Genomic DNA, 26,440 nt, shown 5'->3' with positions numbered 1-26,440 from the left:
CACAGAATGCTCTTTCCCTAAACCTTCCCAAGACTGAATCCTTCTCATCATTCAAGTTTCAAATGTCCAAAGCTCAAATATCATTTTCTCATAAAGGCTTCCAGGATGGTCCTACCTAAAGGTATACTTTCTCCCACTTCTAGGCATGTACTTTATTCTATATCATTCTATTCATTGCATTTGGCACTATCTGAACTCACTTAGGTATTTATATGTTCACAAACAACTCAAACAGCATGCAAACCTCGTGAGACTGGGCAGCATTGGTCTTCTTTAGCACTGCATTACCAGCATCTACAATAAAAACTGCTTTAAATGAATAGTTTTTCAAACTTCCATTTGCCCTATCGTTTGGAATCCCAGATAGTTTAGTCTACTTCCCAAACATAATTTCTACAAATGCACCTCTCTTTTGGTTCTAGTCCAGGGATTGGCAAATTATGGCCCTCAGGCCAAATCTGGCCTGCTGCTTCTTTTAGTAAATTAAGTTTTACTGGTACTCAGCCTTGCCCATTAGCTTACGTATCATCTATGGCAGCTTTTGTACTTCACGGGCAAAATGGAGTTGTGACAGAGAATTGAGTTGTTGTGACAGAGACTATATGGCTCACAAGCTTAAAATATTCACTATCTGGCCATTTATAGAAAAAGTTAGCCAACCTCTGTCTAGACCTTTTAGAGTAGACCACCAGTTTCTAAGTCTTGATGGAAATATTCAGAGGTAAAGTTTATTCAATGCCAAAGACTCTCATTTGTGAGACAAATATTTAAGGAAGAGCTTCATTATTTTTAGTTGAAGCAAGATTCTCTCCAAAAGAGAGTGAATTTGAAAGTTAACCTGCCTCCCAAAAATGGAACTTGCCATCAACAGAATTACTCACTGATAGCACTTGTATCAATAATAATTGAACAATAAATTAAGTGGTAATTTAGAAGGGAAAGCGAAACCAACATATAATCACATTAAAAACTGATGAAATCCTCATCAATAAACACTTGCTGTCTGCAGGTGACTGGGCAATAAACCATCAGTCTTGGATACAGAGGGTCTAAGCAAACCAGTTCCCTGGTACAAAACAATTTGAGTGGAAGGATATTACTACTCCCAGGAGAGTGAGTATGTGTTTTCAAAGGTGGTGACAATAATATCAGACACAACTAAGTATACTGTTACATAGAACAAAGGATACTGCAGGTATGAGGAAATGCTCTTCCATGAGTACAAATGCTAGAAGAAATCTAGCTTACCTCCCTGAAGGGATGTTGTCTTTTCCCCGACACTGTTTTGGGTAAGAGCTAGCCTGAGGCTGAGATAGCCAGATAGCTCAGCATGTCAGCTCCCACCGCAGTGCCCCAGAACACAGGGAAGACAGGCGCAAGGCAAGCCAGCTGCTCAGTGGAAGCCTACATAAATTTTTCTTTCCAGAAAGACAGTGAAAAATGGCATGGCCTGGTGGCCCTTAGGAATGGCAGTCATAATAGCCACAGCAAGTGTTTCACCTTCATTAACTCAAAACCAATTTGCTCTTGTTCTGTTCCAAAGATTCTGTGGTACTTGTTGGAAAAGACAAAGCTTTCCGTTTAAAATATTCTGATGGGACCCAATAGTTTTTTCATCATCCATTCCCTTCGAAGGGGATTTACTTGATTCATCTTAGATTAGGTAAAGGTGAACAGAGAATAACAAATTAGAAACAAAGGCACTGGTAGCATCATTCTAAAGATGGTGAATAGTCAATTATTTCTAGAACGTTTCTCTTTTTTCCTTCTTCTTCAGTCCAAGGGATTTCTGTAGCAATGGTACATTAGTGTGACAAACTCCAAATTCTGTTTCCTAGTTACTAATGCTCCACCAGAGCAATGAAATGGTAATTTAGGCTTTTAAAGGCTGAAGTTCAGTAAAACTGGACTCGTAGTTTGAACTTCCATTCACAACTGGGCACCAGAGGAAGATAATCCTTAGGAAAGGGAAGTGAAGACATCATAACAGGGCATGTGTGATTACTGATCACACCCACTCAGGGAGAACTGATTTTTACTAACAAAATTATGCCAAAAACTTCAGTCCCTTCAACACTGACACTGCAAAATAAAGCATGTTTGTGTTGGCCAGGAAAATGTGATGCATTGTTGTATGCCACTGTGCAAACCTCTCCGGAAAGGATAGTTAATATGATTCATAATGTGTCCTTGACCATGAGGGAAGACATCCAGGAACAATTAGGACTTACAAAATGCATTGTTAAAAGTCTACCAAAATTTAGAACAAGTAAAGGTGTCTATAATATGTTTTAGTAATTAAATGGTGGACAATTATGCCACCAAAAAAACAAATCTTCTTTCTGATAATTGAAGTTTCCTCACCTATGAAACTCAAATAATAATTTTATCTATTTCTAGGGCCAATTTAACAGGCATGCAACCAGTAGAGTCACAGAGAGCCCTGTTGGTTTGGGGTTCAAAGCTTGGCAATCGCTGTCTTAAAATTCATAAGAATTTTATCTTTGAACATCAAAAGCAGCTTCAGTGTGAGAATCTGAGAAGGGAGATTTTCCAGCTGAAATAAAGATATGAGTGAAGAAATATCAGAGGCTCAAAAATAAGGTGGGGGAGGGCAGACAGCAGAAGCAAGAAGAACTACAATCCTGCAGGCTGTGGAACAAAAACCACATTCATAGAAAGATAGACAAGATGAAAAGGCAGAGGGCTATGTATCAGATGAAGGAACAAGATAAAACCCCAGAAAAACAACTAAATGAAGTGGAGACAGGCAACCTTCCAGAAACAGAACTCAGAATAATGATAGTGAAGATGATCCAGGACCTCGGAAAAAGAATGGAGGCAAAGATCGAGAAGATGCAAGAAACGTTTAACAAAGACCTAGAAGAATCAAGGAACAAAAACCTAGAAGCACTGAAGAACAAACAAACAGAGATGAACAGTACAATAACTGAAATGAAAAATACACTAGAAGGAATCAATAGCAGAATAACTGAAGCAGAAGAATGGATAAGTGACCTGGAAGACAGAATGGTGGAATTCACTGCTGCAGAACAGAATAAAGAAAAAAGAATGAAAACAAATGAAGACACTCTAAGAAACCTCTGGGACAATATTAAATGCAACAACATTCACATTATAGGGGTCCCAGAAGGAGAAGAGAGAGAGAAAGGACCCGAGAAAATCTTTGAAGAGATTATAGTCTAAATCTTCCCTAACATGGGAAAGGAAAGAGCCACCCAAGTCCAGGAAGCGCAGAGTCCCATACAGGATAAACCCAAGGAGAAACACTCCAAGACACAGAGTAATCAAATTGGCAAAAATTAAAGACAAACTATTGAAAGCAGCAAGGGAAAAATGACAAATAACGTACAAGGGAACTCCCATAAGGTTAACAGCTGATTTCTCAGCAGAAACTCTACAAGCCAGAAGGGAGTGGCATGATATACTTAAAGTGATGAAAGGGAAGAACCTACAAGCAAGATTACTCTACCCGGCAAGGATCTCATTCAGATTCGATGGAAAAATCAAAAGCTTTACAGACAGGCAAAAGCTAAGAGAATTCAGGACCACCAAACCAGCTCTACAACAAATGTTAAAGGAACTTCTCTAAGTGGGAAACACAAGAGAAGAAAATGACCTACAAAAACAAACCCAAAACAATTAAGAAAATGGTCATAGGAACACACATATCAATAATTACCTTAAACGCAAATGGATTAAATGCTCCAACCAAAAGACAAAGGCTCACTGAATGGATACAAAAACAAGACCCATATATATGCTGTCTACAAGAGACTCACTTCAGACTTAGGGACACGTACAGACTGAAAGTGATGGGATGGAAAAAGATATTCCATGCAAATGGAAAACAAAAGAAAGCTGGAGTAGCAATACTCAGATAAAATCGACTTTAAAATAAAGAATGTTACAGAGACAAGGAAGGATACTACATAATGATCATGGGATCAATCCAAGAAGAAGATATAACAATTATAAATATATATGCTCCCAAGATAGGACCACCTCAATACATAAGGCAAATACTAACAGCTATAAAAGAGGAAATTGACCGTAACACAATAATAGTGGGGGACTTTAACACCTCACTTACACCAATGGACAGATCATCCAAAGTGAAAATAAATAAGGAAACAGAAGCTTTAAATGACACAACAGACCAGATAGATTTAATTGATATTTATAGGACATCCCATCCAAAAACAGCCGATTACTCTTTCTTCTGAAGTGTGCATGGAACATTCTCCAGGATAGATCACATCTTGTGTCACAAATCAAGCCTCAGTAAATTTAAGAAAATTGAAATCATATCAGGCATCTTTTCCGACCACAACGCTATGAGATTACAAATCAATTACAGGGAAAAAATGTAAAAAACACAAACACATGGAGGCTAAACAATACGTTGCTAAATAACCAAGAGATCACTGAAGAAATCAAAGAGGAAATCAAGAAATACCTAGAGATAAATGACAATGAAAACACGATGATCCAAAACCTATGGGATGCAGCAAAAGCAGTTCTAAGAGGAAAGTTTATAGCTATAAAAGCCTACCTCAAGAAACAAAAAAAATCTCAAATAAACAATCTAACCTTACAGCTAAAGGAACTAGAGAAAGAAGAACAAACAAAACCCAAAGTTAGCGAAGGAAAGAAATCATAAAGATCAGAGCAGAAATAAATGAAATAGAAACAAAGAAAACAATAGCTAAGATCAATAAAACTAAAAGTTGCTTCTTTGAGAAGGTAAACAAAATTGATAAACCATTAGCCAGACTCATCAACAAAAAGAGGAAGAGGACTCAAATCAATAAAATTAGAAATGAAAAAGGAGAAGTTACAACAGACACCGCAGAAATACAAAGCATCCTAAGGGACTACTACAAGCAACTCTATGCCAATAAAATGGACAACCTGGAAGAAATGGAAAAATTCTTAGAAAGGTATAACCTTCCAAGACTGAACCAGGAAGAACTAGAAAATATGAACAGACCAATCACAAGTAATGAAATTGAAATTGTGATTAAAAATCCTCCAACAAACAAAAGTCCAGGACTAGATGGCTTCACAGGTGAATTCTATCAAACATTTAGAGAAGAGCTAACACCCATCCTTCTCAAACTCTTCCAAAAACTTGCAGAAGAAGGAACACTTCCAAACTCATTCTAAGAGGCCACCATCACCCTGTACCAAAACCACGGGAAGATAGTACAAAAAAAAAAAATTACAGACCAATAGCACTGATGAATATAGATGCAAAAGTCCTCAACAAAATACTAGCAAACAGAATCCAGCAACACATTAAAAGGATCATACACCATGATCAGGTGGGATTTATCCCAGGGATGCAAGGATTCTGTAATATATGCAAATCAATCAAGGTGATACACAACACTAACAAATTGAAGAAGAAAAACCATATGATCATCTCAATAGATGCAGAAAAAGCTTTTGACAAAATTCAACACCCATTTATGAAAAAAACTCTCCAGAAAGTGGGCATTGAGGGACTCTACCTCAACATAATAAAGACCACATAGGACAAACCCACAGCAAACATCATTCTCGGTGGTGTAAAACTAAAAGCATTTCCTCTAAAATCAGGAACAAGACAATGATGTCTGCTCTCGCCACTATTATTCAACATAGTTTTGGAAGTGCTAGCCATGGCAATCAGAGAAGAAAAAGAAATAAAAGGAATACAAATTGGAAAAAAAGAAATAAAACTGTCACTGTTTGCAGATGACATGATACTATACATAGAGAATCCTAAAGATGCCACCAGAAAACTACTAGAGCTAATCAATAAATTTGGTAAAGTTGCAGGATACAAAATCAACGCACAGAATTCTCTTGCATTCTTATACACTAATGATGAAAAATCTGAAAGAGAAATTAAGGAAACACTTCCATTTGCCACTGCAACAAAAAGAATAAAGTACCTAGGAATCAACCTACCTAGGGGGACAAAAGACCTGTATGAAGAAAACTATAAGACACTGAAAGAAATTAAAGATGATACCAACAGATGGAGAGATATACTATGTTCTTGGATTGGAAGAATCAATACTGTGAAAATGACTATTCTACCCAAAGCAATCTACAGATTCAATGCAATCCCTATCAAATTACCAATGGCATTTTTTACAGAACTAGAACAAAATATCTTAAAATTTGTATGGAGACACAAAAGACTCTGAATGGCCAAAGCAGTCTTGAGGGAAAAAAACGGAGCTGGAGAAATCAGACTCCCTGACTTCAGACTATACTACAAAGCTACAGTAATCAAGATAATATGGTACTGGCCCAAAAACATAAACATAAATCAATGGAACAAGATAAAAAGCCCAGAGATAAACCCACGCACCTATGGTCAACTAATCTATGACAAAGGAGGCAAGGATATACGATGGAGAAAAAACAGTCTCTTCAATAAGTGGTGCTGGGAAAACTGGACAGCTACATGTAAAAGTAACAAATTAGAACACTCCCTAACACCATAAACAGAAATAAACTCAAAATGTGTTTTCAAGACCTAAATGTAAGACTGGACACTATAAAACTCCTAGAGGAAAACATAGGGAGAACACTCTTTGACATAAATCACAGCACGATCTTTTTTGATCTGCCTCCTAGAGTAATGGAAACAGAAACAAAAATAAACAAATGAGACCTAATGAAACTTCAAAGCTTTTGCACAGCAAAGGAAACCATAAACAAGACGAAAAGACAACCCTCAGAATGGGAGAAAGTATTTGCAAACGAATCAACGGACAAAGGATTAATGTCCAAAATATATAAACAGCTCGTGTAGCTCAATATTAGAAAAACGAACAACCCAATCCAAAAATGGGCAGAAGACCTAAATAGACATTTCTCCAAAGAAGACGTACAGATGGCCAAGAGGCACATGAAAAGCTGCTCAACATTACTAATTATACAGAAATGCAAATCAAAACTACAATGTGGTATCACCTCACACCAGTTAGAATGGGCATCATCAGAAAATCTACAAACAACAAATGCCAGAGGGGTGTGGATAAAGGGGAACCCTCTTGCACTGTTGGTGGGAATGTAAATTGATACAGCCACTATGGAGAACAGTATGGACGTTCCTTAAAAAACCAAAAATAGAATTACCATATGATCCAGCAATCCCACTACTGGGCATATATCCAGAGAAACCATAATTCAAAATGACACATGCACCCCAATGTTCACTGCAGCACTATTTACAATAGCCAGGTCATGGAAGGAACCTAAATGCCCGTCGACAGATGAACGGATATAGAAGTTGTGGTACATATACACAATGGAATATTACTCAGCCATAAAAAGAACAAAATTGGGTCATTTGTAGAGACGTGGATGGACCTAGAGACTGTCATACAGAGTGAAGTCAGAAAGAGAAAAACAAATATCATATATTAACACATATATGTGGAACCTAGAAAAATGGTACAGATGAACCAGATTGCAGAGCAGAAATTGAGACACAGACGTAGAGAACAAATGTATGGACACCAAGGGGGGAAAGTGGCTGGGGGGTGGGGGTGCAATGAATTGGGAGATTGGGATTGACATGTATACACTGATGTCTATAAAATTGATGACTAATAAGAATCTGCTGTATAAAAAAATAAATAAAATTTTAAAAAAAATAAAGAAGAATTTTATCTTTGAATTTTTTTTTTAAGTGATGTTGAAAGGGAGCCTTCGTCCATGCATGGTCCTGGCCCTCAGGATCAGTGCTTGGCCACCCTCTTTTCTACCTTCACCCAGAAAACAATTGCTGCTACTTTCTGCCCTTTGTGCTGAGCCGTTGGGTGGAGTCTTGTGTGACTGTGAGGGTGTGCACTCACCCCATGAGTATCCTCATGCTTGAGGGAGCACATCAGATGGTAAATTTAAGGAAAAGAAAAGAAAAACACCACCATAGTTAGAGAGAGACAGAGTGTTAAAGAAAAGGGTAAGCTTCTTTCCTCCTTTTTTAACAAGGGGTTCACATTTTCATTTTGCACTAGGCTCCACAAATTATATAGACGGTTCTGCCTACTGCATTTAATTATTGCGGGATTATAGAATATATGTAACAACTGAAAATATTACATGGCCCAAAATAAATGCTTATTAAACACTGGCCCATTTTTGATGTTTTTGTTTCTTCTGTATATATCTCTTCATAGGCAAACATAAAGGCGTGGCACTTGTACCACTCAGCTTTACCAGGGACAGCTTAACCTCTCTGGCATTAAACTGAACCCTTGATCCCTGTGACTTTGCTAGATGAGGATCCTCACTCTTAATAATATGACCTTACTTGGAGTGAGAGAAAAAGCCCTGAATTCATTTCACACAAGATTCTATACCAGCTGCTACATTAAAACCCTGGAAGTTATCTCGGGCACACTCAGCTTCTTCAAACACTGATTCCTGTCCTATCTCCTGTGAAACATTTTACAAAAGAAGCAATTTCCTTTGAAAAATCAGAAAGGTTAGGCAAGTACCCAGGAGGCCCGGGTAACTGATGTTTCTATTGTTACAAGTTCAAATGATCAACGAGCAATCCAAGCTGTGAGACATGAGGGCCACAGGAGTGACAGCCGGTTTTGGTGCCCGTTTAAATGCTGGGATGAAAATCACACGTTGGGAGCAAGGCTTCCGTTCAATTATTTTTCTTCTTCATCAGATGATGTTACAGCTATTACTACTAATAATGATGGCTCAGAGAAACTGCCTTAGGGACAAGGGCTAATGAGTAGCAGAGCAGGTGTAACTGAACCCACAAGTTCTTTTCTGCCCACCAGGTAACGCTGCCACCCATGCTGTTGTTGTTTGTTTTTGTTTTGTTTTTCTGCTCTGAGTAATGTTCCTCATTCTCTTTAGGATCAGTTTGAAGCTTAAAGAGGCCTATAAAAATAATACACGAAAGAGTATAGATTTCTATCCAGGGTGGGTGAGACATAAAACCTACACAATTTGACATGTACAGAACAATACTGCCCAAAAGCAATTTGTGCTTCCGATGTTTCTTTGAACAATCAAAAGAAGAATCAGATCAATTTAAAATCACATTTCCTCATTTTAAATGTCAGCCTTCTAACACAGTAGTATTTAGTAAGGATTTCTGAAAACATATTTCTCTTTAGGACCTGGACAAATATCCTTAACATGTTAATCTATGGTATTCTAATTGGATCTGCTGAGATTTCCTTCTTTGTAAATATGGAACAATTTTCCTCTTACTAAGTAATCTGTATTCATACATGGAGATTTCTCTTGTCATCCAAAGTTTCAAGTCATTAGGCTTATAATTATTAATTCAATAAATGTGCATTAATGCCAACTATATGTCTGGCACTGGCCAGACAGTGAAGATACAATGACGAATAGGACATTTTCCCAAACTGTGAGGGATCCAAAGATTGGTTCAGGAGGTACACATGTAAGCAAATAAAGCAACACAAATGTGATGAGACTTCTGAAAGTTGTGCGTTCAGGGTGCTCTGGAACTTTAGAGATGAACAAACCTAGACATGCCTGCGGAAGGGAAGGCTTCGCATGAGTGGTGACCCCTGAGCTGTCATGAAGGATGAGAAGCAGTTGGCTGTGGAGATACAGACAGAAATGGTACACATAAGGTAAAGTGCATAAGGTAAAGCATGGATGCAGAAACGGAGGTATAAGAGAGTTTGGGGAAGTTGGGTAACCACGATCTATTTGCTGAGACTAGAGCACTAGGGTCTAATGGAAAGAGATAAAAGACAGGAATACCAACTAGGCATCAGGCACATGGAGGATGACTCAGCAATTAGCTGTTATGGCATTCCAACACTACCCTCTTCTTAGTCATCCCTATGTCTGTGATAATTCCTAATTCATCCTCTATGCATCCCTAAATGCCAAGTACCTTCCTGTCACAGAATTAAGCAGTGCCTTAGAGACTAGTTATGAATAAGAACGGGACACTAATATGTCTATAAAGCTGAGGTGAGGAAGCCTGACTCCGGAAAGGTCAAGGTTACAGAAAGACAAGCTAAAGAAATAGGATTTATTAGTGACTAGATGCAGCGTCTTTCGTGGGACCATTAGCCCTTGTCCTGGAGTGCCGATTGCGTTCATTTGAGCATCAACATGTCAGCATCTGAGCTGGAGAGTTAACATGTGCGGTCGTGAGGAGCACAGCGTTGGGGTGAGATATACTGAAGGTGAGGCCAGGCAAAGCGTTTCACATGATTAAGTCTCATGTCTAAAATGAGGATAATAACACCTTATAAGACCATGGTGAAGATTAAACAAGATCATGCAAGCAAACTGCTCATCTCAGAGCCTGGCAGGCAGAAAACAATCTTGGCTATAATTTTTACTGTAACTAGTAGCCATTTGTAAAGTCGATCACTTTATATAACAATGGCAAAGGTTTAAAATTTGTTATTGCAAATGTCCTTGTATATGGACTTAGCAGCATCCATTTTTGCTGTAACAAAGGAAAAAAAGCATTCAGGGAAAATTTGTCGAGGGGAAAGAATGGGGTTGTGTCTTCACTTAGTGTTCAATTTTCTTGCCCTTGAGATGTCAATCATGAGATTCTCATTCTACCAGGTATGTAGGGGTATGGATAAACTCAGTCATGGATAAGTACCTGGGCACTTACCTAGTCATTAGGGTAATAGAACACCTAGCTTTTCTATTTCTGATAATCAGCAAGTTTTTTTTAATTGGTTCCTTTATCAAATAGGGAGTTTGCTTGTAAATAACAATCAGTGAATCAAACAGTTAAGTTAAACATTCCAACTATTGACAGGTATACAATATGACTTTAATTTCAACCATGAATTTCTTCTTATAAGGAGATGGCAAGCCTTCTCTAGCCATCCCCTAGGCCAATGGCTTCACCATATTGTCTTTATTCACCTTCTACTGTGTTTTCTTTTTCTTTGTGAGATCAGAAAGATACAGAATTTTTCTACAGCGATAGAACACATTCCACTTATGCTACCCCATTACAAATACTCATGTGTGTCCTTTCTCTTGGTCTTTGCCTACTTTGCACACATTATGTTGTTGCCATCTGCTGCTTCGGCTCCTTTCCTGTTTTCTGTCTCTGCTTCTCTCACCACCCCACTCCTGGGGGCATCCTCCTTTCGGTCAGTGGGGTAGTTCCTTCTCCTTGGAAGGAAAAGGGCTTCCTGACAGACTGTCACAGGAAAACCACTCGGAGGAAACAGACAGCCCTTCTTCTCTCCACCTTTAACATTTCTAATTTTCTTACTTTTTATTTTCTTAAGAACAGAGGAATAGCCCCCTGTTTATTGTTTTAGACTTTATCCTGCCCACACTTGTGGGTAACATGAATTTCATTTCTCTGTCATCTTTTAGACTTCAGAACTAAACTTCACTCTATTCATAATGCTGTTCACCCAACAACCAAGAGTTTAGGTCACCATATCCTTCCTAATTCGGTATCTTTGCAGTGGTTTACCCCCCCACCCTGCATTTTTTAAAACTAATTCTGAAGAAAATCATGTCTCGTGGCATCACTAAAAGACTACAACTTAGGTGACAAATGGTGTTCATTTGATTAAGAATCAGAAAATGAAAATTTTGAAGACTCATGCCTGCCACTAATCACCCTGAGACCTTATGCAATGCATGCACCTTCCACAAGCCTTGGCTTCCCCATTCGTAATATGTTAATATTTAAATATATGCCCCCGACAGGCCTACTGGGAGGATCCTGAGCTCATAACCGTTCAAAGACTTTGCTTCAGGGGATATGATCTCTATTACATTTTGTCTCTCTTTTAGAACACAGGCCTTTTAACATTTTCCTATTGCAATATAATGTCAGCCATTCAGGAAGACTTAGATTACTATAACTAAGCACCATATACCTCTTGCTTTCACAAGGCTTTTGGGATGACAGCAAAATTGTTTTGTATACAAATATTATATAATCAGATTTACTCTGAAACAACTTCATTTTCAGAAGGAAAATGTAAACATCCCCTTTAAGATTTCTTTCTCCAACTTCTAATAAACATCCAGTTAGAAAGCCTTGTGATTTTAGTCACTTAATCAATAGAACAGCCAGAAAATTACTCTGTTTCTTTCAGAAGCAACATCCCCTGGTGTCTAAGTTTTCTTCCCAAAATTGATTCTAAAACTGAGAAAAACTCTGTTGAGATGCTCTGAATCAGTAGGGAGACTTGCACTTTGTGGTTAAATGTTCCAGAAATTCTATAATTCAAATTATAATCTTCTCCTAAATAATGTATGAGTGAAACCTGCTGCACTATATATACTATCTAGTGAAAAGCAACAAAAAAGAAGTCTATTCACTGATGCATTTATCTTGTTATCAAGCAGGAATAAAGGGTTTGGTTGGTAATGTTAACTTGTCAAATGGTTACTACACATACTACACCTCATTGATAAAGTGATCCTTCCTAATTTTCAAAATATAAACTGTTCCTAAATATAAACTGTGCCTAATACTTAGCGAACTTGTCACATTATAAACCTTACTGCGGCAATTAGACAAATAAAATGGATCAGAGTATAAAAAGACATTTTCAAACTGTAGCAGAAAAAACAGAAACACCATTTATAGTCAACATTACAGCACCTGAAACATCAGCTGTTGACGTTTTGTATGGCTCTAAGCAGGTGGTCAGATGCAGGAGGACAAGCCAAAACAGAAAAAGGAAAATAAGGAAAAAGACGTGACTAAGGAGACCCAGTGTTCAGGGCCTCAGCACTAGGAACATACATACATTGTGAAAAAAAGAAACCATTATGTTGAATGGAATACTGAAATGAACCATTGCTGAATAAAATCTATGAGAAACTCATCTGGATTTTAAAGGTACATACATCTGAGTTTCAATTTCTCTAAGAGAAACAGAAAATGAGGGGAAAATGGGTGTGTGCCTAGTCTATGAGGATTCCTTCTGCATTTTCCTTGGAAATCCACAGTATAAATCCCTAAAACTGACATCAACACCTGGAACCCAGTTAACTCTCAGTAAATGATCATCGAATAAGTGAACAAAGAGTGACAACATGTAATATTTACTGATACACATTCACCTTCCTTCATGAAATTCTTCTGACTCCAACCAAAGCCTGGACAAATTGGATTTCATGAAAACCTTCATTTTGTCTGAAATTCCCTGCTTTACAGAGAAAATAATATTTATTCTTTCAGATTATTGGGGATAAAAGAACAAATTCACTCCAGTTATTTTTTTCTTCCTTTTAGAATGACAACAAAACAAAGAGTTGTAGTTTATATTTTTCTGGCTTGTATCTCTGTATCGATCCCTAAGAGTATTTGTAAAAATAATAAATTAAGGTACAGAAATGGGTACAATTCATTACCTCAGTGACTTAATTATTTTTTAAGTATACACTATGTCCAAGGTAGCTTCAGGTCATGAAAATCCTACAGTGGCCAGATATCAGCATAAAAATTTTAGGCTGTGTTGACATAAGATATCACTATATGTATGTACATATCTCCAAACTATGTACACTAATTTCATGGAAAAGTACAGTGGCTTGAACTGTGATTGTAAACAGTTCTAGGAGTCTATATTGCCGCTCTTGCCAGACAGTTCAGTTCACCATAGATCATTCCTAAATTGGCAAGGTGTTTGCTCTTTTTTAGGATGTTCAGATAGAGAAATTTTACGCCTTTATCAACCTTTTCTAGAATTCAATAACTCTATCAACTTTGCTTATATCTATATACTTCGTGAAGTGTGTTTTTAACTTCTTTGTTTTTTCCATCTCCTTTGCTATTTCCTCTGCTTCTTCCTTTTATGAGACAAAACACTCTCCTTGGGAAGCCACTTATTTATAATATAATGCTTCAATCTCACTTCTATCTACTCTTTAATTGGGTGCTTGATCCCAATCCCTTTATCCTTTCTAAAATCCAGATGGATTACAAATGTTAAAATACCTTCCTGAGTGGACTTTTCCATACCAGGAGCCCACTGTACATAAGAGAAGCAGACCAAAAAGTGATAGATTTGCATGTTAGAGCCCAGGGATCAGTTTCAAATCACAGAAAAAGTGGTCTTAGCTAAAGTCACTGAAAGAGACGTTCCTTCTTCTGTTTTTCTCTATTTTAACCTGTGCTCAAAGGACATTCTCAGAATTTGGGGATGGATGGTACTGTAGTTCTAACTGCTAAATGGTCATTAATTCTCTACTTCTCTGGGCATCATGTATAAATCTGATAAGGCCTGAACCACCAGCCTTTGTGTATGTGTATGGAATGTGTGTAATTTCAATTACCCAAAGGTCCACATGTGAATCTCTTAACATACTGACTTATGCTATGCCTCAACAAACTGGTTGAAACCAAAATACAAGATCTCCTAAGAAGGGGATGACTCTCTTCTCCTCTTGGTGATCTAGCCCTCCTTTCTCACAATGGTCTGAATAAACTTGATGACTTTTAAATCCATGCCAGGAATGTGTCAAGGAAGCCAGACAGACAGTAATGTTCTTAGCCAGAAATCTGTACCCTTGCTGCAAAAACTGTTATTTCTCTGACTCTCTTTTATTTTAGTTCCTGTTTAGATTATACAAAATTGATATTAGAAGATATTAAAGTCACAAATATGATATCATTGAATCATATCTGTGCACTTTAAAGATAATATTTTCATTTTAGAACACTATTAAGCTTTCATTAAAATGACATCAGAGTCTCCAAGACAAAAACAGAACTCATGAAACCAAAATACGTTCATTAGTTCTGGGTTAACATCAAGTATTTGTTTGTCATAATGCACTGAGGGGGAAAAAAAAGCCAATGTGATGTTCTCATCAACAGTATTAGTAATGCTATTGATGCAGAATCCAATGCAACTCTGATGGCCTTGAAAAGAGTTTAATATTGCCCTGAGTGATAGACTGAAGGAAGTAGGATGCTCATTTTACAGGCATCTATTAAGCTACCAAGAATGGCTTTAAGAATACACAGGCATCCATTCTTGAACAAAAACAGTTTTCAAAAGATCATCTTTTCAGGTGAAATACTCTGCTAGTACAAGTCATCCTCATCATCACCAAAACCATCACCATCACCACACATTTAGCACGTTACGTTCTAGCTTCTGTTCTTACTCAAAGACGCAGATACTATAATTATGCACATTTTACAATTGAGGAAACTGAGGGTTAAAGTAAATTGTCCACAGACACAAAACTCATTAGTGGTATAGAAAGGGTTGAACCCAGCCTATCTTTGTAATATTCAATGTTTATTTAGGAAGCATCCTACTATCACAGTCAAATCTGCCTATTATTGATACTGTGAATAAACTTACATGTGAGGTATTTTATATGTCACAAGAAATATAAAACATTCCAAAGAGAAACAAAATTATGTGTTATCTTTTAAAATTCAGGTTTTGGTAAAAGTTGAAGTACACCATAATCATTCCATAAAGAAATACAAAGTCTCAGGTGTGATGTTGATAGTTGGATAAAGAATAATACATTATTGGATATAAGATTCTGCTTTGTGATTTTTTTCCATCTTCAATAAAACTCTACTAAGAGAAGTAGTATGATCAGGCTGACAGCAATGGTGATCCAAATCTTGGAATGGATACCAGAGAGGTTCTACAGTTTCCTTTGCAGAGACTTAATAATGAAGAAGTCAGCCTCCTGGTTGACCTGAGGAGGTAAGTGTTTCTGAGTTAAAGGGATAACAAGTCAGCTCTGGGATTTCTAGATGAAGCAGGCCTAAAGATGATGTCACTTATTCTGGTACCACAGACAGGGAAGACAGAGAAAAAGAGAAGAAAACCAGAAGTCTAGTGTAATAAATTTTAATGCCTAAATTAAGCAAGAACCACCCACACCCTATTGACTTTGCCAAAACACTGGCATTGAGTCTGCCTGGAAACCCAAAGCAGAGAAGCGAAGGCAAAAAGCAAAAAACAGGTGCGAGGTAGAGCAAGTGCAAGAGAAGGAATATTTGGTAAATACTAGTAGCTTTCAGAGGTATGATTTGGAGATACAGAACATCCTTGTGATGTTATTTTCTTGCAGCTCTTATATTACTGTGCATCTCTATGATTCAAAGATAACAGAGTCTGTGGGAAGTGGACAAGATTACAAAAGCTGTTCTCAGACACAAATGACTACATTGTGGCACTTCATTGTTTTAAGGTCAATATATTTTTGTATGTCAAAGAAGGAAAAAATTAATCTTATCACAGGTAAATTAGTAAGGTTTCAAGTTCAACTGGGGGGAGCTCTACATATACCTAAATAGTCAGGCATATACACAAAACTCACGATTTCCTCACAACTTTCATGTGATATATGCCCTCCTTTCCAGAAAGATTGAGAGAATGGCCACACACAGAGGAATTAGCCTTTGAGAGAGAAAGATTGGAAAAAAGCGGGAAACTGACATTCATTAATTTGTGTTCACTGTATTCATTCATACTATACTCATTTAATCAATATGAGGTCACTGTATTCATTCATACAGCACACAGCTTAAAAGGGATGGGATGAAGGAGGGGCTAGGAAATCATAGGGCAGAGTCACAATCAGACAAGGTTCAAGACGACAAACCATTTTACAGACTTTCATTTGAGCAAACACCCATGAGATCAACAAGAAGTTCATACCTGTTTTCAGAACCGCATGCCTCTTAGGTACTGCCAGCCTCATGGAACTGGAACCATAGGAATGAGTGACTTCCTCCAGAAATTCCCAGAAAGCAGCCCTGTTTTCTTTAGCTGTGCTCCAGGTCACCCTGGAGTTCAATCCACCATGATGACTGCCAACTCTGTTGCTCTTTCGCAGTTTTAAAGTCAGTTCTAAATTGGAAATTTCCTTACTACTTATTTTGAAATATCCCTGGCAGATGAATCAAACACAGCATATCCCCAATTCAACCAAAGACTTTGATTGGCACAGTCTCTAATAAATGTTTGGTGATAACAGCCTGAGAAGAGTTTATGGTGTGGTATCCTTGCAGGATTTGGAGAGCAGGGGTAGTAATATTTGGAACGAGTAATGATAAGTATATCATAGATATTATGGGGAAAGACAAAGTACTGGAAAAGAGAAAGTAAGAAAGGGAGAAAGGCAGAGAACCTGATTAGAAAATTGTTTCTGCTTCTTGGAAACCCTTGTCATGGAGCTGTGTCAGTTACTGACAGAAGGGCCAGCCAAGAAAGCCAAAAGGAAAAAGGCTTTTGTCTTGTTATCACTGCCCTCTATCATGTCCAGTTGTTTTCTCCTCACACTGGAAGATGGTCCTTCTTCATGTTCTTCTTGCCATTAAAAACGCAGTCACACAAACCCTTGGGAATAGCCATTTCCCTGAACGAACAATATTTTGAGGCAGATGAACAGGAAAAAAACAACAACAGGTGATGTCATTCAGTATGTTACCTGACTGACTTTTCACAGAACAGGCATTCTAAAAAAGAATTAACTGGAAAAATTCATGAACTTATATACAAACTTAAAGTTCAATTCACTATGTCTCTTCAAGAGAAAAAAGTTTCGTGTTGCAACTTGAGCAATTACACTCTATGACAGCTACTGAAATGCCAGCTGGAGCTCAGGAGTAAGTGGAAAGTCCTTCCCTCTCACACTCAGGCTGCAAATCAATCTTACTTCTTGTACTCTTCCAGTGAAAAACTGTGTAAGAGACAGGATCCGCACAACTTGAGATTACAGAAACAACTTGAGATTCTGTAACAGGTTGAACTATGAACTCTGATAGGTATGTGAGAAGAGGGGTTTAGAAGTTCTAGTCACCTGTACCTGTTTTATCTCCTAATTTAGTTGTATAGTCTTCTCAAACTTTTCTACCCAAGTGCCAATAATGGTGGGAATGGAATAGAGAAGATACACAATAAAAATGATAGGACTTTGAATTCTTATGTTTTTTTCTTAAAACATAAGAATAAGATTTATCTATTAAATAAGATTCGTGTTTATTTGCATTCTTCTGCGTCATATATCACTTTGCTTTCAATTCAAGTTTTTACTCCAAATCAACAATGAACTTCAAGAAAATGTATCACATATACTTTGTGACTCTACATTACCCTGGGTACACATCTATACACCTCAGCATTGAAGGACTTAGATTAGTTTGAAGAGCTTGTGTTTTGTTTTGTTTTGTTTTGTTTCTATTCAACCCCTGTGCAACTAGTGGGCACTATGTATTCTTTCTCTGATGCTTTCACCAAAACTAACTTCCTTAGTATGTTAAAGATTTATCATGAGAATTCAAAATTGATTTTTCAAAATCCAATCTTGGCTTTTTACCTAAATATTGATTTAAGCCAGTTATATTCTTTCTATTCTGTGATCGAAGTCGGGAACGCATCTTTGCCGTGTGCATTTCCTCTCGATGCTGCTTTTGGTGGCTCTGAATAGAAAATCTTTTATCAGGCTTAGAAAATCTGCTGGCATCTGTGTCCTGGATAAGAATCACTGTATTCCCAGGAGAAAGAATTTGGGAACTTGTCTTATGATGACTCTCCATGGCTGATCAGATGGAATACATGGAATTAAATGTAAGATAAAGTATGGATAGAACACAAAAAGCAGGCCCTGATACCCTGATCAAATAACTCCCTCAGTTCTCTGTTCTGCAAATAAGTCTCTGAAGCCAGAAGGTGCCAGATTCAACTTTGGAAGACGTTCTCCACCTTCATGCTCAGCTTTCATCTTATTTCCTTCTGGAAACTAATGCAAAAGGAAAAGAAAAAGTTTTCTATAGATATGCTATATTTTTTTAAGAAGCCAGACACAGATGACTACATGTTATATGATTCCATTTATACAAAATGCCCAGAAAAGGCAGGTTTATAGAGACAAAAGCAGACCAACAGCTGTCTAGGAGTATGGGTAGGAGAAGGGATTAACTGCAAAAGGACATAAGAGAAATTTGGGGAGTGCTGGAAATGTTCTAAAATGTGAATATGGTGATATCTGGACAACCCTAGAAATTTAATAAAAATCACTGAACTGTAGGCTTACAATGGATGAACTCTGTGGTATGGAAATTATGTATCAATAAAGCTGCTTAAAGAAAGAGAAAATGCCAGTCTTTGGAGAAAAAGGATGTTTCAGTTAGACTTGTAATGATCTAAATATCATGAGAAATTTCTGGCTAATCAGAAATATTTAAACACGGCAATATAGGACACTGCTTAAATTAACTGAAGGTGACACCAGGACAAGCAGAAAGCACTGTGCTCTAGGGAGCTGTTGTTTATATCAATGTTTTACATTTCTTTTTGTTGTTGTTGTTGATTTATATGGAACATTTGCCACCCAGAAGTGGATTTGGGCTTCATTAGTTTGTCATCCTGATAATATATCTCCCAAGAAAGAAGGTTAAACCAGCTAACACCTTTAAAATTTTTAGAAGGATGGGACAAACAAGTAAATGAAATGTAAGAGGCTATCTCCTTTTCTGAGTTTGTTCCTACAGAAAGACCCTAGCAAGGAAAGCAGCAAAAAATCAGGAGATAATACTGAGAATCATGTGTGTTAGATGCTCAATCAATCCAGTTTTGTCTTCCTGGTCCACAGGAAGACTGTATTTCCCAGTTTCCTCTGAGTTTAAGATGGAACCATGTCTGACAAAATGTAAGCAGAAGCGATGTATGGCATTTTCAGGCAAGGCAATAAAACATATTGCATAACTATCCAAGCTCTCTCTCTCTTCCCTACAGATAGAACGGGAAGTGAAAAACTCCAAGGTTGTTGAACCCAACTCATGGAAGAATCTTAGATGCCTGAATTACTTCTTTGAAGACAGCTGACCAGGAGAGCTGCTCAACTGGCATTGGACTTCGACCGAACAAGAAAGAAAGCTTTTTTGTTGAGCCATTGACATGCTGGGATTGTCTGTTGTAGCTTATCACCCTAACCAATTATCCTAGTTGCTTAATTGTTATTTAATTGCCTTAACTAATATGACACACTATAGAGCTCAAAGTATATTTCTTCCTTTCTTCCTTTTATCACCTAGTTCTACTCTTTCCCTCATGCCCATCTTTCCTCTTTCTCCTCCTATTGCCCTACTTCATGACTCCAGTTAATGTGCACTTCTGAGACAGAGGAAGAAATGCGTGAGTAGTATTCAGCCCGTTCCTCCTTAAGACCCTTCTTCAAGAGGGGGAATATTTGAATGGAATAAGGTAAAAATAATAGTCTGCCATTCTTTATTCAGAAGAGCTAGAATGTATCTCAAGTCTTTGGTTAAAATGTTGCATTATTACCAAGAGCAATGCTTTGCCCACCCTCCTTAGGGGAAAAAAAAAAAAAAAAAACCTACAGCAATAAATGCCAAGAAACAAATGTCAGAGTTGGCAGCCACCTTGTGGGTCATGAACTTTGCTTTCATTTTCTGAAGCTTTTGGTAGTGGAGAAGTGCATTCTGGTTGCTCTAATGCTTTTTGTCCACCCCTGAGAGTTATTTTCCCAAAACAACAAATTACCATTTCAATTCATTTTCAAACTATGTCATTATCCAGGTACCCTTTCCTCCTTTTCCGCATATAGAACAAATGCAAGGAAAGAAGAGAGGACCTGCCGCAATTCCGAAACCACACCCTGGGCCACATTCAGCCCAAACCATCACCCCAGCCCTTCAGCTTGTCAACCCCAGTTCCCCCCAACTCCACTGTCAAAAAATAAAATAATTCAAATAAAAAACAGCTCATAAAACAGTAAACAAAATAAAGTCAGTTTTCTTTTTTTTTTTAAAGAACAAAATGAAACTTGAGGGAAAACTTACTGGAGTTACAGTTTATCCTGATACAGTCTAGATGGGGAAAAATAAATGAAAGATGAAATTGCATCCTTCAAGGTAACAGCTGCAGACATCCAAAAACAATCAGTCCACCCTTCCGGGGACAGACACACGCAAGAAATGTGGCCATTTTATATATATATATACAGTATGCACAAGTTTAAGGGTGGGTGTATATGTACAGTATATTGTTTAGTAAAGTTGGATACATATATATATACACACACACACATATATATATACACGTATGTATAGAGATATATACTGGTATACATATATATCCACAATAGACACTGAGTAGGCTTTTTTTTTTTCTTTCAAAAATCCTATTCACTTATATAAAGTATTTCAAAACTGGACTTTGAAATATTAATTTTGTTAAACTTGGAAAATACTGCAAAAATTTCCCCACCAAATGTAGGTTTTAGTTTGTTTCTCTCTACAACTGGTTTTTCTTAAAATTTAAAAGTACCATCAAGACAATTTTTGTTTTAGTATTTCAAAGATGTATCACCAGTCTGACATATCGTATCATTTTAACAAATCTGTCCATGAAGTTTCTCAGTGCAGTATTTAACCCTTTCTCTTTTTCTAAAACCAAACTCCCTCCACCCTCTCTCCTCAGGTCAGGCCCCAAATGCTATAGAAATTTATGCAGGCAGATTTGCCGTTATCCTCAGAGGTAAGGAAAGGGTTAACACCACCTGGTCATTTTCTGTCATAAAATGGCCACTTGCAAACAGCTAACCGCACAAACACCCATCCCAGATTTTAGAGAGGCGGGCTCGGGTGCTGGCTAAAAGGAGTTGTATGATGTTATCATAATTGATTGGGGTCTCTGCTGTGGTTTCAAAGGCCCCCAGACCAACCCCCTCATGAAGCCCATCTCCGTCTTCCTGCCTGAATGCTCAGACTGGATCAAGCGCCCACAGCATTTGAGGAGAAGGCGAGACAGGCACATGGGGAGGAGGTCTTGGGCACCTTTGACATCCTACCTATTTCCCTCTGTGATCCTGCATCTTGAAGAAAGAAAATTCTTTTTTTTTAATGGGAAAGAGAGGGAATAAAGGGTGGCTAATTTTCTTGTGCTGGTCACCAGACAAGGTATTTTGTGTCAGAGATCAGAGTATCTATCCTTTTATTAATATCTGTTTGGAGTCAGGGACACACAGCATAAAAGGTATAGAGCAGAGTCAATGGGTGTTAGTAGGGGTTGGGAAGAATGGTCAGAGAAATGCCTCAGGTTAACTGTTACCAGGCTTCCCAGTTGAACCTAAGTTTGGTTTTCAATTGTGGGAATTCCTATAAGAATTTGTTTAAAGCCAGACATTAAAAGGTAGAAGTAAAATGATAAAGAAAAGGAGAAAATTACAGGAAAAAAATACAGTTAGAAACTGTGCTTTTCTTCTAGCTAAGGTTAACCCAATAGTTTTGGAGGACTTGTGGAAGATAATGCCACGATTTGAATTTCCTGAAGTAAACCATTTTAAGCAAGTGAGAAAGAAACCAGTGGCAAATGACAGGGCAAAATGAAACTACGTGAATCCAGATAGGAGCAATTTATAACACCCAAGCATTCTGAGGAAGGGGGCAGGAAGCTTATTTGTTCCCCAGAAGAACATCTCTTGAGAAAAATCTGGGTTTGGTTTCGTGCGGTTAGGTTTGTCATGTGTCGTCAACCGCAACAGAAAAGTGGGAGCAAACAGCCCTGGAGCAACTGGTACGATCACCGGACAGAGGAGGCCATGCCCCTGGTGAGGACTGGGGAAGGGGAGGGCAGGGAGGGAGGAAGAAGTGGGGCATCAGCTGCCAGTTCGCCTACCATCACCCGAGGCTGGAGAAATGCCCCTCACTGATGGATTCAAGAAAGAGGGGAAGCAGAAGTATGGGCGTGCTTCAGAGAAGGAAAGGGAAAGAGTGAGCCTAAAGCAACAACCCCAAGAACTTTAAACAAGAAGTGGTTTTCTGCTTTGGCTTCTGTGCTGCTGAGGATTTATTCTTAGTCAAGGACCTGGTCTAGGCAGAGGTGCTGGATTGGGCTTGTCCTTCTGGGTTCACTCAAGTGATTCCATGAACTGAATTGTGTCTTTAAAACAATGTGAGGACTTGCAGCTTTCAAGACAGCAGACAATTGGGTATGTTAAGTCAAGAAGTGAAAAATTATTTTGCTACTTTACTTGAAGAATAAGTTTGAGGAGAAAAATCTACCCCAGTTCCTTGTTCACAGGGTCTGAGAGGGTGGTCTTGATAGTGATGATGTATTTTTTTTTTTTTTTTGCGGTACGCGGGCCTCTCACTGTTGTGGCCTCTCCCGTTGCGGAGCACAGGCTCCAGGTGCACAGGCTCAGCGGCCATGGCTCACGGGCCCAGCCGCTCCGCGGCATGTGGGATCCTCCCAGACCAGGGCACAAACCCATGTCCCCTGCACTGGCAGGCGGACTCTCAACCACTGCGCCACCAGGGAAGCCCGATGTATTGTTTTTTAATGAAAAAATGAATCAGAAGCACTGACCTGGGAGGGCAATTTCCTTTCCATCTCCAGTAGCAGCCGAAGTCCTCTCTCTGCCTGAGGCTTGGCATGGTATTTGAGGGATGTGGGTATGTGTGTGTGTGCTGTTCATTCTGTTTCAGTTGTTTCATTTAATTTTAGTAAATAAGGAGAAATTATTATTTTCTATATTGATGAGCTTCAGGTTGAGCACGGAAGAGGTGAATGTTTCTAGGTGTTTTATGTCTTCAGTGATGCATACAGTAAACAGTAGTCTGCAAGTCCATGTTTCCAGAGAGAGAACATCTGGAGAATCTGAATGCAATTAACCAAGCTGCGTGGCACTGCCTACAAGCCTCCACCACTGAAGAAGGGCTGCCTGCATTCTGCTGAGGATTCTTACAGGCCCATGAATGAGGCTGTACCAATACTGATTGACTTTTCTGCTGTATGGCTCAATTCAAAGCAAGCACTAAGAGAAAGATGCCTTCCGTGCATGTTTAGAAGGTGACCATCATGAAAGCAGTTACAAGTCATTAAGTCGGTCACATCACTGATCCACAGTATTGATCTGTGGAGGTAACGGATAACCCATGATGACTGAGTAGTTTAGAAACATGGGTAGTCCCACCTCTGTGACCTACTTTCTTTGTTTCACATCTATCAAGCAATCATAAAAACACTATTGACTTATCTCAGAAAGTTACTGTGAGGTTAAAATAAGGTTTTCAAAATATTTAAAAATACTATAATAGTAAAAATTATTATTATATCTTTTAATACTAAGAGATAAAAATATGATTGGTCAATGGCCAACCTCAAAGCTTTTAAAAACGTGCTATGTGTAGCTGGACATTGCTCATGGCTGCTATTGCCACAGCTGGCTATCTTCAGAAAGCAAGGCCCTTGGAAAAGCCTAGTCCCCTTGATATTTAAGAGACACGTTACATCAGAAAAATACAGACATGTATATCATGACCTTATATGTGTGAACAATTTGAAATAAACTGGAATATCATTCGTGCCTGTGCTAGAAAAGAGACACAACTTAAATGGAGGGAGGGATCCTTTGAAATTAGTTTTGGGGATTGTGTACGTAAATGCACACTCTGCTTGGAGATATTTTCTACTATAATGAAAAAAAGGGTAATATGAATTCATGACACGGAGAAAAAAAGCATTTATGAAGGGCTATATTCTAGGGAGGGGGGTAGGAGAACCTTCAAACAAAGCATGAGTATGAAGAGTTGTGCACACATGTACAAGGAATTTAAGTTCAGTTTTCTGTGTCAGGTTTGAAAGAAAGTAAATTCAAACCAGTAATTGTGGTGAACCATACCCTTCAGGGAAAAAAGAAGTGACCATTGTTTCTAGAGAAGCACAGTGCTCTTTTGCCTAAGATGCCTCAACTTAGGAGAGCTACACTGATCATGTGCAGAAAGGAGTCAGGAGGCAAAAGCAGAGTCTTTTAAAAAAGCACACCTCGGGGCTTCCCTGGTGGCACAGTGGTTGAGAGTCCGCCTGCCGATGCAGGGGACTCAGGTTCGTGCCCCGGTCTGGGAAGATCCCACATGCCACGGAGCGGCTGGGCCCATGAGCCAAGGCCACTGAACCTACGCGTCCGGAGCCTGTGCTCCGCAACGGGAGAGGCCACAGCAGTGAGAGGCCCGCGTACTGGAAAAAAAAAACAACAACAAAAAACAACAACAGCAAAAAAAACACACGCCTCCCAGATTTTCGTGACAGTTTAAAATGCAAAAATAATGCTTCTAGGAATACACCCGGGATCTATGACTGTGTGTATGTGTGTGTGTGTGAGAGAGAGAGAGACAGAGAGGGAGAGAGAAAGAGAGAGAGACAGAGAGAGAGAGAGAACCTGTTCATCTCTTTCTTCATCCCCTTTTATCTCCCTCCACCTCCATTTTTCCTTCTAAGATGTGAGACCTGTCATAGTTGGCCTTCTAATCTTACAAAACAACATCTAAAAAGGAAAAAAAAAAAGTTGTCTGTTTAAAGGCAATGTGCATTTCCCCAGGACCCCACGGGGCTGAATATTCCTTATATCTCTGGCGTTCTCTTACCTTGAAATAGAGAGTTAAAAACTGACCCTATCTTCTTTTCTGTGAGCTAGTTAGGAGGTCACATTTGTTTTCATTTTAGTTGTGGGAGGGGTTATTTTTTATTTTTATTTCTTCTGTTGTTTTTCAGAGAACCTGACGGTAGGCTACTGGCGGTGGTTTCAGGTATGCACTCTGGTTGGTCGGCTTCAGGTGGGCAGGATGGTGTAGGGAGGGGAAGGTGAGGAGGACAGGGGAATGCCAGTCCCTGCAGGCTGCTCAGTACACTCTGTGCTCAAGGCTGTTTGCTATGCGGGCCGCAGGCTTTGGGCCTTTGAAGGGTTGAATACCATCTTTTGATTTACCATGGCTGATGGTGGGGAGGATTGGAAACTCAAGAACACCCACAAAGATCTAGCAAAAGAGGAAAACAAAACCCAAAATAACCAAACACACACATACGCAAACCAAAGAAAAACCAAGAGACACACTGACAACAGAAATCAAATGTGCTTGGAAAAGAAAAAGGGCATAGTGTTGTAAAAGCTGCAACTTGGGGGAAAAAAGAGACACACAACTAAACAAGCCACTGCTCAAAACAGTCTTCTGTGTCCTAGAGATTTTTAGGATTGTCGTATAGGCATTTTTCAAGAGTGACCAGTTGACCTGACAGCAGATAAGACTGGTATTGATTTCCCACCTTCCCACCAGGCCATCTAGGGTTGTGTATCGTCCTGCATCTGATACATTTGTCCATCATGTCTTCTCCATGCCTCTGACAAGCCATTCCACCGACATCTTTATGAAGGAGTTGTGTATCTAAACATATTCTACATAGCCAAACAAATCAGAGGCTTAGAAAGTTTGAGCGCAGCTGTATCACTAATCCTGTCAACACAGGGCACTGACTTTCTACTGAGTAGAATCAGCAGAAATAGAGATTGCTTTTTTTCCTTCCAAAAACCAAGAGGTCCTCACTCTCCATAGGAGATTGATTAGAATCCAGCCAAGAAGGTCAGCAGCCTGAGAGGATATGAGGCCACAAAA

The 26,440-nt window shown here is 38.7% G+C and overlaps 1 protein-coding gene across 19 annotated transcripts in view; it reads right to left on the bottom strand.

Annotated features, from left to right (window-relative positions):
- The window catches only part of NRXN3 (neurexin 3), a 1,692,180-nt gene that overhangs the window by 1,023,935 nt on the left and 641,805 nt on the right, over nucleotides 1-26,440 (bottom strand). For 12 of the 19 annotated variants that reach the window (XR_003795953.1, XR_003795956.1, XR_003795954.1 and 9 more), the window contains one exon: nucleotides 20,834-20,860. The exons of the other annotated variants lie outside the window; for them this stretch is intronic. Coding sequence is in view for 9 of the 12 variants with exons in the window: in XM_029238319.1 (XP_029094152.1) it covers nucleotides 20,834-20,860 (27 nt within the window). In the remaining 3 variants the exon portion in view is untranslated. The remainder of the gene's footprint in view (nucleotides 1-20,833; nucleotides 20,861-26,440) is intronic. 19 annotated transcript variants of the gene reach the window in all.

The sequence above is a fragment of the Monodon monoceros genome, unplaced genomic scaffold (genome assembly GCF_005190385.1).
Source record: "Monodon monoceros isolate NGI ecotype Baffin Bay Population unplaced genomic scaffold, NGI_Narwhal_1 Super_Scaffold_21, whole genome shotgun sequence".
NCBI classification, from domain to species: Eukaryota; Metazoa; Chordata; class Mammalia; order Artiodactyla; family Monodontidae; genus Monodon; species Monodon monoceros.
The sequence above is the reverse complement of the archived record's forward strand: the minus strand, read 5'-3'. Positions and strand labels throughout refer to the sequence as shown.